This window comes from Silurus meridionalis, chromosome 21 (genome assembly GCF_014805685.1).
Source record: "Silurus meridionalis isolate SWU-2019-XX chromosome 21, ASM1480568v1, whole genome shotgun sequence".
NCBI classification, from domain to species: Eukaryota; Metazoa; Chordata; class Actinopteri; order Siluriformes; family Siluridae; genus Silurus; species Silurus meridionalis.
The window spans coordinates 1,752,089-1,766,143 of record NC_060904.1 but is presented as its reverse complement, the minus strand read 5'-3'; the positions used below and the strand labels follow the sequence as shown (position 1 = coordinate 1,766,143).

Genomic DNA, 14,055 nt, shown 5'->3' with positions numbered 1-14,055 from the left:
AGGTTATTATCCTGAAAGTATTACAACTGGCCCCTGACAAAGTGGTGCACGGTGTAGGGTTTCAAAGATTCCTTTAAAACGCGAAGGGGCCAAATGAAAACCACGAGGGGAAAGAATGTGACGTCGCGAGAGGCCGCAGGGGCTCAGGACTGAAAGTGTGAAGTGAAAATTAGTCCGCACACCTCACCAGGACAAGACGTGCAAAAAATTTACACCCTTAAACACTGATGTCGGATTTTATTCGGCTGAATTGTATCGGAATGTAGGTGTTGTCCTGAATAATGTGAACACCAAAACACACAAACACACACACACACACACACACACACACACACACTTACAGGTTGGGCTTTTTTTTTTCTTTTCCCCCAAATATTATTGATTTAAAGCACAGGACACAATAATATTGATAATAATAATTATAATACCAATAATAATAATATGAGGTTATAAAGAAGAAGAATATAAACAGGCTGATTATTGTTATTATTAGTAGTGTATCTGATCCAGGAAAACCAAACATCTCGCCATTTCATCTCAGAAAAAGGATGAAGAACGAGCCGGAGAACGCGGGGTAACGGCGCAGCCGGGGCTGGACGTTAATGAGGCCTTTGGAAGCTGCCGTGTTTCCACTGCTGTTTTCGCCGGGTGTCTCCTTTACCAGTCGGATAATGACCAGAGCGAGGCGTTATGACCCCCATGGGGAGAGAGAGAGGTAGAAAGAAAGAGAGAGAGGGGGCGGTTTGGCCTCCCTGGCTGTCATTAGGCTCTCACAACATGAAAAACCCGGTGAGCTTCAAAGATATAAAAGTTAGCAGGGTCGTGTTTATGACGCTTTACATACAGCAAACTCGTCATCTCTCACTGTGCATGAATAGTGTAATAGTGCAGCTTGTGTGTGTGTGTGTGTGTGTGTGTGTGTGTGTGTGTGTGTTTGGTGTGTGAGGTGTTAATGGTGTTCAATGAGACTAGGCATTGGAATGGACCATAGCTCTAATGTTTGACAGGTAGAAGACCTGGCTACACACACACACACACACACACACATGCAGATTACTCAAACTATTGGCAGGGTCACGCAGAGGGCAGACGCACCACCATGATGTATAGGAAAGCATGTCTGGGAATTTCTCTCGCCCTCAAACACCAGCATGCCAGAGAATCTGCAGAACACCTCGGAGAAAACAGAGGAAATGGAGAAAAGAAAAAAAAAGAAACAAGAGTCTGATGAGACCCAGATGAAAGGGTTTTTTCTTTTCTCGTTCTTTTATTTTTATTTTTATAGTATCCTCCATTTTCTTTAATGCATTCTTTCCAAATATTTCTACTTCGATGCCTTCTTGAAGTAGAGACACTAGCATAGTGACACTTCATTTCCCACCCTCAAGGGGGCAATAAGGGTGCTGGGGGGGGTGTTGGCCACGCCCCTTCTGTGAACGTCACACTATCTGTCCAGCCAGGAGAGGGGGATGAGACAGACAGATAAGCAGGAGGAGAAGGACAAAAGGGGTGGAGTCAGAGGGAGGTCCTATAGGCTTCCTGCTTGGCCTTGAGTGTCTATTATTGTATTTTAAATTTTTTTCCCCAATTATTTATCAACCATCCTAATATCCAGTCATGGTCCGAGAATTGAGGCTCAACTGGGAAAACTAGAGCAATGTTTAAATGTTTATTTATCATCTATATCCTTTTTTCTCATTTCATTATCCTTTATTAACGCACTTTTTTTTCCATGTAGTTTTTTTTTGTAACCACTTCATCAAGTACACTAGACGTGCATCTTAATTAACCCTAAACACACACATTAAGAGCATCTACACACCGAGCCTCCATTAAACACTCCATTGTGTGTGTGTGTGTGTGTGTGTGTGTGTGTGTGCGCGAACAATATACACAATCACCAAAAACAGCGTGTTTTATTATTTTTTTTCTGCCAGCTGCCACCGGTGACAGGAGATATTTCATCCTGTTGTCAGAATATTATTAATAAAACATTAGGACTAGAGTGCGGCACAATTTCTCCTTTCAATCACTCCCAGCATCTGCCATGAAAATTTCATGCTGTATATAATTTCCACTTAATGTGTTGCACTTAAAATGTCGGCGCCAGTCCTCGTGTGTGTGTGTGTGTGTGTGTGTGTGTGTGTGTGTGTGTGTGTGTGTGTGTGGTGGGTTGTCAGGAGGATTGGATTAGAAAGGGTTAATTATATCACGTATCCCAATTCCGAGTTCTCTTGTGCTTCCCAAACGATGACTCGATGAGTTCTTGTATGCAAATGCAGTAGTGACCCGATTAATTGATATAAATTTAAGGGTTTGTATCATCATCATCATCATCATCATCATCATCGATTCTACTTTTTCCAGGGTTGCAATGCTATTTTATTTCAACCAATTTCTCAAATTTTCTTCTGAAAAAAAAAGAAAATCAGTGATATTTCTGTTAATTTCTTGACATGCGGTATTGGGGGGAAAGAGAGAGGGAACGAGTTGAAGAGAGGAAGAAGCGAACCTGGTTATCTGGCAATACTCAGCCTGCTAAAAATTCATTAGAATGTGACATCGGTGCCGTGAGAGACAAATGATCTCTGGATGAAAGGGAACAGTGGGCCTTTCAGGGATTAGAGGTGCGCAGCTTCAACCTAGCAGCTAACAGCATAAACAGATTAATCCACTGGCAGCGTAGCGGAGATCCGCGGAATTATTAAACGCGCACAGGGATGAAGGGAAGAAGGGAAGACGAGAACTGCTGTAATCTGCTAAAAGTCTGGAGGTGTGTGTGTGTGTGTGTGTGTGTGTGTGTGTGTGTGTGTGTGAGAGAGAGCGAGAGAGAGAGAGAGAGAGAGAGAGAGAGAGTGTATGTGATCAGACCTTCATACATAGAAATAAATGAATATGGTTTCACGCTGACAACAAGGGTAACCAGGCTACTTCCTGTGTGCTCACTTATAGAGGAACCAGGTGAGGACACCGAGGGACCGAGACAAGATTCCTCAGTGGCTGCGGCCGAGGACAAAGACAGCGAGAAAGAGAGCCAGGAGGGCAAGAGGACAGACTCCAGTAAGACCTTTAGTTTTGGTCTTTTGTCTCTGGCACCCTCCCTTCCTGCTCCCTCCTTTCCTCACTCACTTACTAACCCTCCCTGTTAATACACACACACACACACACACACACACACGCTTCGGCTTCTAGCTCGTCTGCCTCTTTCATCTCCACCATGGGGCTTTTCCTGCTAATAATGGCTGAATGTATGGACTGCATGTGAATGCTATCACCAGCCTCCCATTGACCCATTTTAATCATAACCATGTGACAGCGGAGATGCAGAGATGCAGAGATGCAGAGATGCGAAACAATATTACAGAATGACCCGTGAGATTATTATTCGCTTTTTTCTTTTTTTTTTTCCTCCAAATCAAATCAGTTGCTTGTAATTTTTAAGCGCCTTTCATTAATCTTCTGTGTACTTGCCAGTCCTCTGATGACATATTAATTTTGCGCGAGGATTAGATAGCACTCGTCTTACTGCACCCTCGTAACCCTTATTTCATTTATTTCCTCCCTCTGCCTGCTTTTAAATCAAGGCATTCGAACTCCACCCTTCATTATCCCAGGCTTTAACTTCAAATCTACATTTTCTGTGTAACCGGTAGGACATTAACAAGGACAACAATCCGTACAAAACGGCATTGTGTTGCGATCAGGGAACAGCCCCCGGAGCTAGCATCTGGCACTGTTACCTCGGGCTTTGTTATATTTGCTTTCGCCAAATAAGAATTCATACGCGCCTTTCTTTATATGTATGAGATGGAAATCTGTGGTCACCATGAATATTACATCGGATGTCTGTTCATGCACGCCATACCTAGAGCTACATAATGTTGGGTTCAATGGTGCAGAAGAAACGCTGAAACAGGACCGAGCCTATTAGTTTAGCTAGTCATCTATCTTTTAGTCATATATCTGTGACAGGCCCGTCTGAGGCGGCAGGCCAGAATTTGCACTTTGTATTATACGCGGCATCGTTTAACTCGGACCCGACGAGGTCAAACGTGGGATTTTTTGTAGCTTGTTTGTGCTAAATAGCGTTTTTTTTGTTTTGTTTTTTCATTTTAAGCGACATACTCCGATTTATTAACACAGTAATCCATTACTGGTGGACGCAACAGTCAGGGTTTATATATAACACGGTTAAAGGGTTTGTCTTGAATGCAAGAGAATGTTTTCTACATTTTTTTGCATCCAAATAATATCACAGAGATCTCTGCAAAATCCAGCTGCCAAAAGAAGTGCGAGATCTCCCTCGTTTCAATTCAGTGTCTCGTTTTAATCTAGTGTCTCCGCGGATTAATTATAATCCAAATTGCTTTTTTTTTCATGCAAACCTTTTGGTAATCTGGGATGAATTTTTTTTGTTTTCGCTGAGATAAGGATCATATGTGGGACGGCGTTGGGAGACGGAAACAAGTCCTGTAGCTTTTTCGCCAGGAGAGATGAAAAATGAAAATGAGCCGTCGTTCACGCCAACGTGTCCTGCTTTAAATTAGTCATGAACATTAATCATTGTTCACTTTTTATTATAATAATTATTATGATTATTAATGTCTTACGCAATGCCATGTAAAAACATGTTGCATATTTAAGCACATTTAAAAGTATAATTCGTATTTGAAGCATTGCTCTGGAAACGTGCGCTGTTATATTATAATTATTATTACGTTAATCATTCATTTGCATATTGAATCGGAAGCCCTGCGGCTACAAGTTCTCTTTCTCGGCTTCCTCTGGCGTCTGGATTAGGAGCAGGTTCGCTGTCTGACCTCGAAGGTTCAAAATGTGACATTCAGATGTTATCAGGTGAAGCTTAATTCATGACCTTATACTCAGTCTGTACGTAAATCACTGAAGTTACGGCGAGTCTCAGACCCGGGTTTATTTACAGCGCTGTAATCTCAGCCAGACCACTGGGTCTGAGGTCCAGGAAATTGAATAGTAAATTCAAGCTGTCTTGATCAAGCAGGTCCCGTATAATTGACATTTGCCGGAAAAGAAGAGACGTAGAGACGCATTATTTATCGACGTGATACAGTGATAGCGCTTTATAACCGTTAAAAAGAAGGTAAGACATAAGCAGCGGTGAGATTTCTGCTTTTTTTTTTTTTTTTTTGTAGGACAATCAGAGGCCGTGTAGAGATCTCTGACAGTTGTAAATAAAGATGGGTGGCCAGCCGGCTGGCCTGCTTCTTATAATGCATACAGCTTGAATGTCATAAATCACTTTTTGATTTATCTAATCAACCAAGGTCCTGCTTCTGAAATGCATTTGTCACCGGGGGATGGGAACAATGTCACCGTTATTTTATCTCCCGCTTCATTGCTTTGAAGACAAAGAAAAAAAAAGCTATTTCAATTAGTGGGAGGTTAAAAAATACAAAAGCAAAGGATGACTTGAAACACATTAGCCACCCACTGTGTACAAAAGCACACATATAAACATATATATATATATATATATATATATATACGTATATAAATGTAAATATATGTATATATGTATATATAAAGATAAGATGAAAGCTCTAATGGTCATGGTTTTTCATTGTATCTCATTTCATTCTGGCGTGTGTTTGCGATACAGTTCACTCTTCCCTCCGTGTTCGTATAAACAGACAGACAGTATTAAAATATCGAGTTTTTCTCTCTACATGGTATCCATTTTGTTTTGAAGTGCTTATGAAAGCAGTGCGTTGATTAAGAAAATAAATCATAGCAATGGATCCTCGTGTAGGACAAAATCCGATTACCCCTGTGCACCCCCCCCTTTACCCACCCACCCCTTTTACATTCACCCCCTTCCCGGACTATACATTTAAATTCAGTATGATGGCAATCAATAGAAAAGACTCATCGCGTCGCAAAATGCGTTTGCACCCAGTTGTCCGGCAATCGGCTCCTCACCGTGGAAATAATTTAGTTGCAAATTGACTGGAAGATGGTGAAAATTGAAAGTTAAAATTAGAAATACTCGTAATAAACAGAATCAGGGTTGGGGGAGGCGTGTATTAAAAAAAGGAGGGGGAAAAAAAAGGTCAGGAGATGCGGAGCGGCAATGAGATCGGGCCGCCTGGCAAATGTGGTTTTCTGTTTGTCATGAAATGTATGTGACATGCCTCCCCAACGCTCAACGCCTGGAAGAAGAAGAAGAAGAAGAAGAAGAAAAGAAAATAGATTACCTGGCAATTTAAGGCTGCAGAAAATACTCTGATGCTCTTGGAAATTTGTATTGTGCTCTTGTGGGGTTGTTGTGTTTTTCCCCCCCCTCCTGTGTCACTTTCCTTGACAGGCTAATATGTCACACTCCTGATATGTAGGATTACAATAAAATAAGTAGAGTACCTTGTGATGCGAAGAATTACATCGTATGCGAGGGAAAATTCTAATAAAGTGTAAGGACTAATATAACCTTTAAATTCACTACACTTTTTGGCATCCCTTTGCCTCACGACAATTTTTAGCTCAGAGTGACCAGATTACAGAGAGAGAGAGAGAGAGAGAGATGGCGGCTAGGGGTTTCTTTGTGTTCTGCATACTCGGGGAGGGGATAAATTGCGTCGAGCGAGATGGCTGGGACGCTGTCTGCGTCTGGAGATGAGGGTAATGAAAGATTTATCACTCTGTGCAGCATTCTCTAAATACAACTGGGGGCTGATTTCCTGAATTGAGCTCGGCTGAAATGGTAATAACATTTTTTGCCTCCTCCAGTGCTCTGTGTCGGGCATGGATATTTAGGGTAATGCTAGGGAAGGTGATTTGATAATCTATACACCCAAATAGCCTGGATAATGGCACCGTGACGTACAGCACAGTGATAATGCATTTGTGCCTCTCCATTTATTTTGAATATCTTCATGACTGGAATTGCTTGGCCTGTTTTTATGGTCTTTTTTGTTTTTTTGTTTTTGATATCGCAGCACTGGCAATAAACTAGATTAGTATGAGTCAGGGTTCATTCTTTTCTTTTATATTTATGGCGCTGTGTTTGTTTGGGTTCTCACTTCTCTAAGACCTTCACTCGGTTTTTTATTTTTTTTTAAAGGCCACCCTGAGCTATGCTTAATATCTCCGCCGCAGATTTGATGATGAGGTCGTTATTTTTTGTGAGGTGTGACTTAAGATTTATATATATAATTTATATATATATATATATATATATATATATTTTGTTTATTTTTTTCCGTAGGAGGTAATACACTGGCTAAAGAAACTCGTCAGGAGAATGCATCAGTGGGCAAACGTGCACTTCAACAGGAGAAAGAAAACGACACTCCACCCAAGAGGCCCAAATCTGTCGAGGAGAAGACGCTTAAAAATGAGCAAGTGAGTTAGTGCTTCCCCCATGTTTAAATTGATGGGTCTGTCTTTATGTTCACGTCGAAGCTTACGAGCGTTTGTATCACGTTAAATTATGTGTTTCTAATTAAAATTATAATGCATTAGACCTGCCTTGCAGGACTCTGAGTCATTTCTGAAATGGATTATATTAAGTCAGGTCGTGAAAAAACAGTGCGTTCAAACTGTTCCCTGTAATGAGAGTCACTCACAGATATACATCGTTTTTTATTTCTGATTGTATGCCTGGAAATTCTGACCACGTTCTGCTAATTACACTGTCTCGGATTTCTTACGTATAGTGAAATATTGACCGTGACACGCCAAACGTTTTTTATTTCAGGTGCAGCAGTGTCCCTACTGCAATTACAGCAGCAAGGACGCAAACCGTCTGCAGTTGCACATCATGTCCCAGCATTCCATGCAGCCAGTCATCTCCTGTCCGCTGTGCCAGGATGTCCTCAGCAACAAGATTCACCTGCAGCTGCATCTCACACACCTCCACAGCGTGGCTCCAGACTGTGTGGAGAAGCTGCTCATGACAGTACGTAAATCACTGAAATCTGTACGCGTTCGCTGCGACTGCACCGAACATTGTTTTATGCACCATATACCGCTCCGGTAATGAATATAAAGTAAACACATTAACATGTAATTGCTTCGGGTTCTTGTTCGTTTAATCAACTCAATTTATGTTGATTCCATTTTTATGGTGTTTTTCGTGTGGTTTCACTGACACTGCATTTTTATCCAATATCTGCTCCAGGTTGCAGGTCCGGATATTACAATGCCAAACAATTCACTGATACCTTCACCTGTACAAGACAAACCCCCATCTGTAATGAACTCTTCAGCTGAGGGAACTGGAAAGACTGTGGGTAAGTGTCATCCAGCTTTTTAATAATTAAATGTACTACATTGCAAAAAAAAAAAAATAAAAAAAAAATAAAATAAAAAATTTGAAAGCCAAAGGAATGATTTCCCAACAAGGCTTCTATGTCTTATATCCCCTCTTTTTTTTTTTTTTTTTTACAGGAAACAGCTCTATGGATTCGAAAAATAGCACAGGCACAGACAAAAATGACCTTGAGCTTGTCAATGAGGAAGTCAAACCACCAAAAGAGGCTGCTGAAGCTCCAGATTGGAAAAAAGCCACTGGCCAAGACAGAAAGAGCCCAGATTCCCTGCAGGAACACCTGAGTGACCTGCAAAAACGCCAGCAGCTCTCTGTCTCTGATCGCCATGTCTATAAATATCGTTGCAACCACTGCAGCCTGGCATTTAAGACACTGCAGAAGCTTCAGATACATTCACAATACCATGCCATTCGAGCGGCCACCATGTGCAGTTTGTGCCAGCGTAGCTTCAGGACATTCCTCGCACTCAGAAAGCACTTGGAGACTGGTCACCCTGAGCTTAGTGAAGCCGAAGTGCAGCAGCTGTGTGGGAGTCTCCCTCTCAATGGCGATATCACAGAGAGCGAGGCACGAGCACTGGAAGAGGCACAAGCCTTAGAACAGGAAATGGATAAAGATGATGATCTGGACCAAGAAGGAAAGGCCAGTCCTACCGGAAGTGACAGCAGCTCTTTGCTTGATGAGATGGGTTCTGAACCGAAGCGGACCTTGCCTTTTAGAAAAGGTCCGAATTTTACAATGGAGAAGTTTCTAGACCCGTCTCGTCCATACAAATGCACTGTGTGCAAGGAGTCGTTTACGCAAAAGAACATTCTGCTTGTTCATTACAACTCTGTCTCGCACTTGCATAAGCTAAAGAAAGTTCTCCAAGAAGCCTCGAGTCCAGTTCCCCAGGAAACCAGCAACAATGTTGACAACAAACCATACAAATGTAATATATGTAACGTTGCCTATAGCCAAAGCTCAACCCTGGAGATTCACATGAGGTCTGTCCTTCATCAGACTAAAGCAAGAACTGCTAAACAGGAAACGAGCAGCAGTTCCTGTAGTGGAAGTGGAAGTGGGAGTGGGTCTGTACCATCCAACAGCCCTGTTCCGGTCAGTCAGGGAAACACAGAATCAGTGAGTTTACCAGTATCATCGAACAAAGAAAACAACGTAGATACCAAAGAAGTAAACAAAAAGCAAACTACTGATCATGTTCCTGTTCAGCAAACTCATCAGTCCACCCCATCACCAGCGCAGCTTCAGATGCAGCTGCAACATGAACTTCAGCAGCAGGCCGCTTTCTTCCAGCCACAGTTTCTGAATCCAGCATTCTTCCCCCATTTCCCAATGACACCAGAGGCGTTGCTCCAATTCCAACAACCCCAGTTTCTTTTCCCTTTTTACATTCCTGGAACTGAGTTTAATATTAACCCGGAGCTGGCATTGCATTCGGCTGCATTTGGGATGCCAGGCATGACTGGGTCATTCCTTGAGGATCTAAAGCAGCAGATGCAGCAACAGCACCAGCTGGGTCAACAGCAGCTTCAGCTTTCTCAACAAGTGCAACAGCAAGCCTCTCAAATGCAGCAGCAGCAGCAGCAGCAGCAGCAACAAAAAGCCCAGCAGCAGAGCCACAAGCCTAAACCCGAGCCAAATCATATTTCTGTGTCTGAGATTCAGATGTCTAGAGAGGTGGAAGAGCACATGGAAAAGCAAGAAAACAAAGCAAAGCAAGAGGCTGTCAATGACCCTGATAATAATAAAGAAAATAAGGATTCCAAAAAGCAGAAATTTTCTGAACCTTTAATTCCTCCACCGCGCATCATTTCTGGGGCCAGGGGTAATGCTGCAAAAGCCTTACTAGAAAACTTTGGCTTTGAACTTGTAATTCAATACAATGAGAACAGACAAAAGTGCCAGAAGAAGAACAGAGAGGAGGAAATCAATGACAAACTAGAGTGCGGTATGTGTGGAAAATTCTTCTCCAATATGTTAATCCTCAAAAGCCACCAAGAACACGTGCATGGTCAGTTCTTTCCCTATGTAGAGCTGGAGAAGTTTGCGCAGCAGTACAGAGAGGCATATGACAAGCTCTATCCCATAAATCCTCCTTCTCCAGAGACCCCTCCTCCACCACCCCCACCTCCACCACCTCCAGCACCCCCAGCTCCAACAACCATTCTTCCTGCCGCCACAACAGTAGGCAAGGCGCCAACACCTTCTCCGGCGCCCCTGCAAGCTCCTCCTCCCCCACCACCACCTCCTCCTCCGCCACCTCCACCACCCAGTGCACCTCCACAAGTGCAGCTTCCTGTCTCTCTTGACTTGCCAATTTTCCCACCATTGATGATGCAGTCCGTGCAACATCCGGGGTTACCCCCACAGCTTGCGCTACAACTTCCAACAATGGACTCTTTATCTTCTGACCTCACACAGTTGTGTCAACAGCAACTGGGACTGGATCCAAACTTTTTGCGGCAATCCCAGTTCAAGCGTCCCCGCACCAGAATCACAGACGACCAGCTGAAAATCCTCCGTGCTTACTTTGATATCAACAACTCTCCTAATGAGGATCAGATACAAGAAATGGCGGAGAAGTCCGCTCTTCCACAGAAAGTCATTAAGCACTGGTTCCGCAACACGCTCTTCAAAGAGAGGCAAAGAAGTAAAGACTCTCCTTACAATTTCAGCATTCCCCCCTTGACCACACTGGAGGATATCAGAGTGGAATCCCAGATGAATGCACTAGAATATTATAAATCAGACTCGAACATGAACAAGAGGTCCTCGAGAACTCGATTTACAGACTACCAACTCAGAGTCCTCCAAGACTTTTTTGATACAAATGCTTACCCAAAAGATGATGAGATTGAGCAGCTTTCTACGGTTCTCAGCCTGCCAACTCGTGTGATCGTGGTGTGGTTCCAAAATGCCCGGCAAAAGGCAAGAAAGAGTTATGAAAACCAAGCGGATACCAAGGACAGCGAGAAGAAAGAACTTACAAACGAGCGTTATATCCGAACCAGCAACATGCAGTACCAGTGTAAGAAATGCAATGTTATATACCCTCGAATATTTGACCTGATAACCCACCAAAAGAAGCAGTGCTACAAAGATGAAGATGATGACTGTGGAGATGAAAACCACTCTGAAGAGATAGTAGAAGTCTACGAGCAGAACGCAATGAGGCACGTGGAGTCAACTAAACAACCCACAGTCACAGCAAGCAGTTCAGGCTCTAGTTCCCCTCAAATGCCATCACCTCACCCTGAAATAGGAAAAACTTCACCCAAGCCTGAAATCCTCAGTGAGAAATCAAAGCAGCCTGAGAATGCCCCGTCACAAAGCGCAAAAGTCGTAGCCGATTCGCGACCGTCTAAAGCTTCTACCCCTCAACCTCCTCGAGAGAAAATGTCTCAGTCACAGATGACAAGACCGCACTCCCAACCTCAGTCTGCAGCTGTCCCATCCAGTCCTATCTCCATTGCACTCTCATCACTTACCAACAGCATCCCTCCTCAAATGTTACAGTATCAGTGTGACCAATGCAAAATAGCTTTCCCGACTGTCGAACTTTGGCAGGAACATCAGCATATGCATTTCCTTGCAGCTCAAAACCAGTTTTTGCATTCCCAGTTCTTGGAAAGGCCACTGGATATGCCCTACATGATATTCGACCCCAATAACCCTCTAATGACAAGTCAGCTTTTGTCCGGAGCACTTTCCCAGTTACCATCGCAGAGCGGCTCTGGCCTAGCCTCTGCCATTGGCTCTGGGCCCTTAAAACGTAAATTAGACGATAAAGAGGATGGCCAAAATGATAAAGAAAGTGGAAATGGTGGTGAAGACCAACACAGAGACAAACGTCTAAGAACCACTATCACACCAGAGCAGCTTGAGATCCTTTATGACAAGTATCTACTTGATTCTAATCCCACAAGAAAAATGTTAGATCATATTGCCCATGAAGTGGGACTAAAGAAAAGAGTAGTTCAAGTCTGGTTTCAGAATACCCGTGCCAGAGAAAGAAAAGGTCAATTTAGAGCAGTTGGGCCTTCCCAAACTCATAAAAAATGCCCTTTCTGTAGGGCACTCTTTAAGGCTAAGTCGGCTCTTGACAGCCACATACGCTCACGACATTGGCACGAGGCTAAGCAAGCAGGTTTTAGTTTACCGCCAAGCCCAATGATGCTTCCGGATGAGGGAGCTGAAAGCCCACATAAATACAGTTTCATGGAATATCTGCCACTGCCACCAAAGACTGAGGTAAACGAGTGTGAGATTCCGGCTGCATCTTCTACCCCTGTCAAATCCTCCGAGGCCCAGCTAAAAAACTTCTTGAGCCCTTCATCCTTTAAAGCAGAAAACAGTGATGAATTTGAAGGGCTCCATATGAATTCTGCAGATGCCTCTTGTGATATCAACAAAATAGACTTTGATGAGACTTCGTCAATTAACACAGCTATAAGTGATGCTACAACAGGAGACGAGATCAATAACGAAATTGAGAACCTCATAGCCAACGGTGGGGAAAAACTAGGTGAGAACAAAATGAATATGGCGCAAATGTCTGACATGCTGGAAGATAGATTCCCTTTTAATATGGTAAGCCCAGCTCTGAGTTTCTCTGGCAGAGATAGTGAGTATTACCTAAGTTCCAGGGACGATGACTTAGAGGAAAACGCAGATAAAAGTGAGACCTCAAGTTTGGCAGATCCAAGCTCACCTAGTCCGTTTGGAAATACAAATTCCTTCAAGGCTATAAAAGGTAATGGAGAAAGACCAGGACACAAACGTTTCCGGACCCAGATGAGCAACCTACAACTTAAAGTTCTCAAGGCTTGCTTCAGCGACTACCGAACTCCCACGATGCAGGAGTGTGAAATGCTGGGCAACGAAATAGGGCTGCCAAAACGCGTTGTGCAAGTTTGGTTTCAGAACGCCCGCGCAAAAGAAAAGAAGTTCAAAATAAACATCGGAAAGCCATTTATGATAAGCCAGGGGTCTCCCGATGGACCGAGGCCTGAGTGTACTTTATGTGGTGTGAAGTATACAGCTAGACTTTCTATCCGCGATCACATCTTCTCGAAGCAGCACATTGGAAAGGTGCAAGAAACCCTGGGGAATCAGGTGGACAGAGAAAAGGACTATCTCGCACCTACCACTGTCCGCCAGCTAATGGCTCAACAAGAGCTTGATCGTCTGAAGAAGGCAACAGACGTCCTTAGCTTGCCAGCACAACAGCAACCTTCAGTGGACAGTAACACGCTTCATGGCCTTAGCCTGCCAACAGGCTACCCAGGAATACCGGGACTTCCACCAGTACTGCTTCCTGGTGTGAATGGGCCTTCGTCACTTCCTGGGTTTCCACCAAATACACCTGGTGAGTTCGTATGACATAGTGCTAGTTTTTAAGAACAGTTTCCTCATTAGATTCATACATGACCACTGGCCCCCATGTGATAATAATACGGACATTTAATGTATGTGTTTAGTGTACAAAAAAAAAAAACAGGCCAATTTATTTTATACAATGTTTGTGATTTGTACACAATAACTGCTTTTTTGTTTCACATGGAATTTTATACCCGTATAGTTACCTTTGTATTTAAAGCTCATGCGACAGTTTTGATCCATAACAAAGAAAAGCACATGTTCATTTACGTGTTCATGCAGCTTAATGGAGAGAATTTGCAGTGTATAAATTCAAATATTATCTATACCACTGTATTTCAGCTTTAGCGTCTCCTGGTGCTGGCAT

The 14,055-nt window shown here is 43.2% G+C and overlaps 1 protein-coding gene across 2 annotated transcripts in view; it reads left to right on the top strand.

The window, feature by feature from the left end:
* Positions 1-14,055, top strand: part of zfhx4 (zinc finger homeobox 4) — a 71,369-nt gene that overhangs the window by 55,158 nt on the left and 2,156 nt on the right. Inside the window, exons 5-10 of one of the 2 annotated variants that reach the window (XM_046877708.1) lie at positions 2,953-3,060; positions 7,241-7,377; positions 7,733-7,933; positions 8,156-8,267; positions 8,425-13,677; positions 14,031-14,055. The exon at positions 14,031-14,055 is cut by the window's right edge and continues 2,156 nt beyond it. In XM_046877708.1, coding sequence (XP_046733664.1) covers positions 2,953-3,060; positions 7,241-7,377; positions 7,733-7,933; positions 8,156-8,267; positions 8,425-13,677; positions 14,031-14,055 — 5,836 coding nt within the window. The remainder of the gene's footprint in view (positions 1-2,952; positions 3,061-7,240; positions 7,378-7,732; positions 7,934-8,155; positions 8,268-8,424; positions 13,678-14,030) is intronic. The other variant, XM_046877709.1, reaches the window with a different exon arrangement.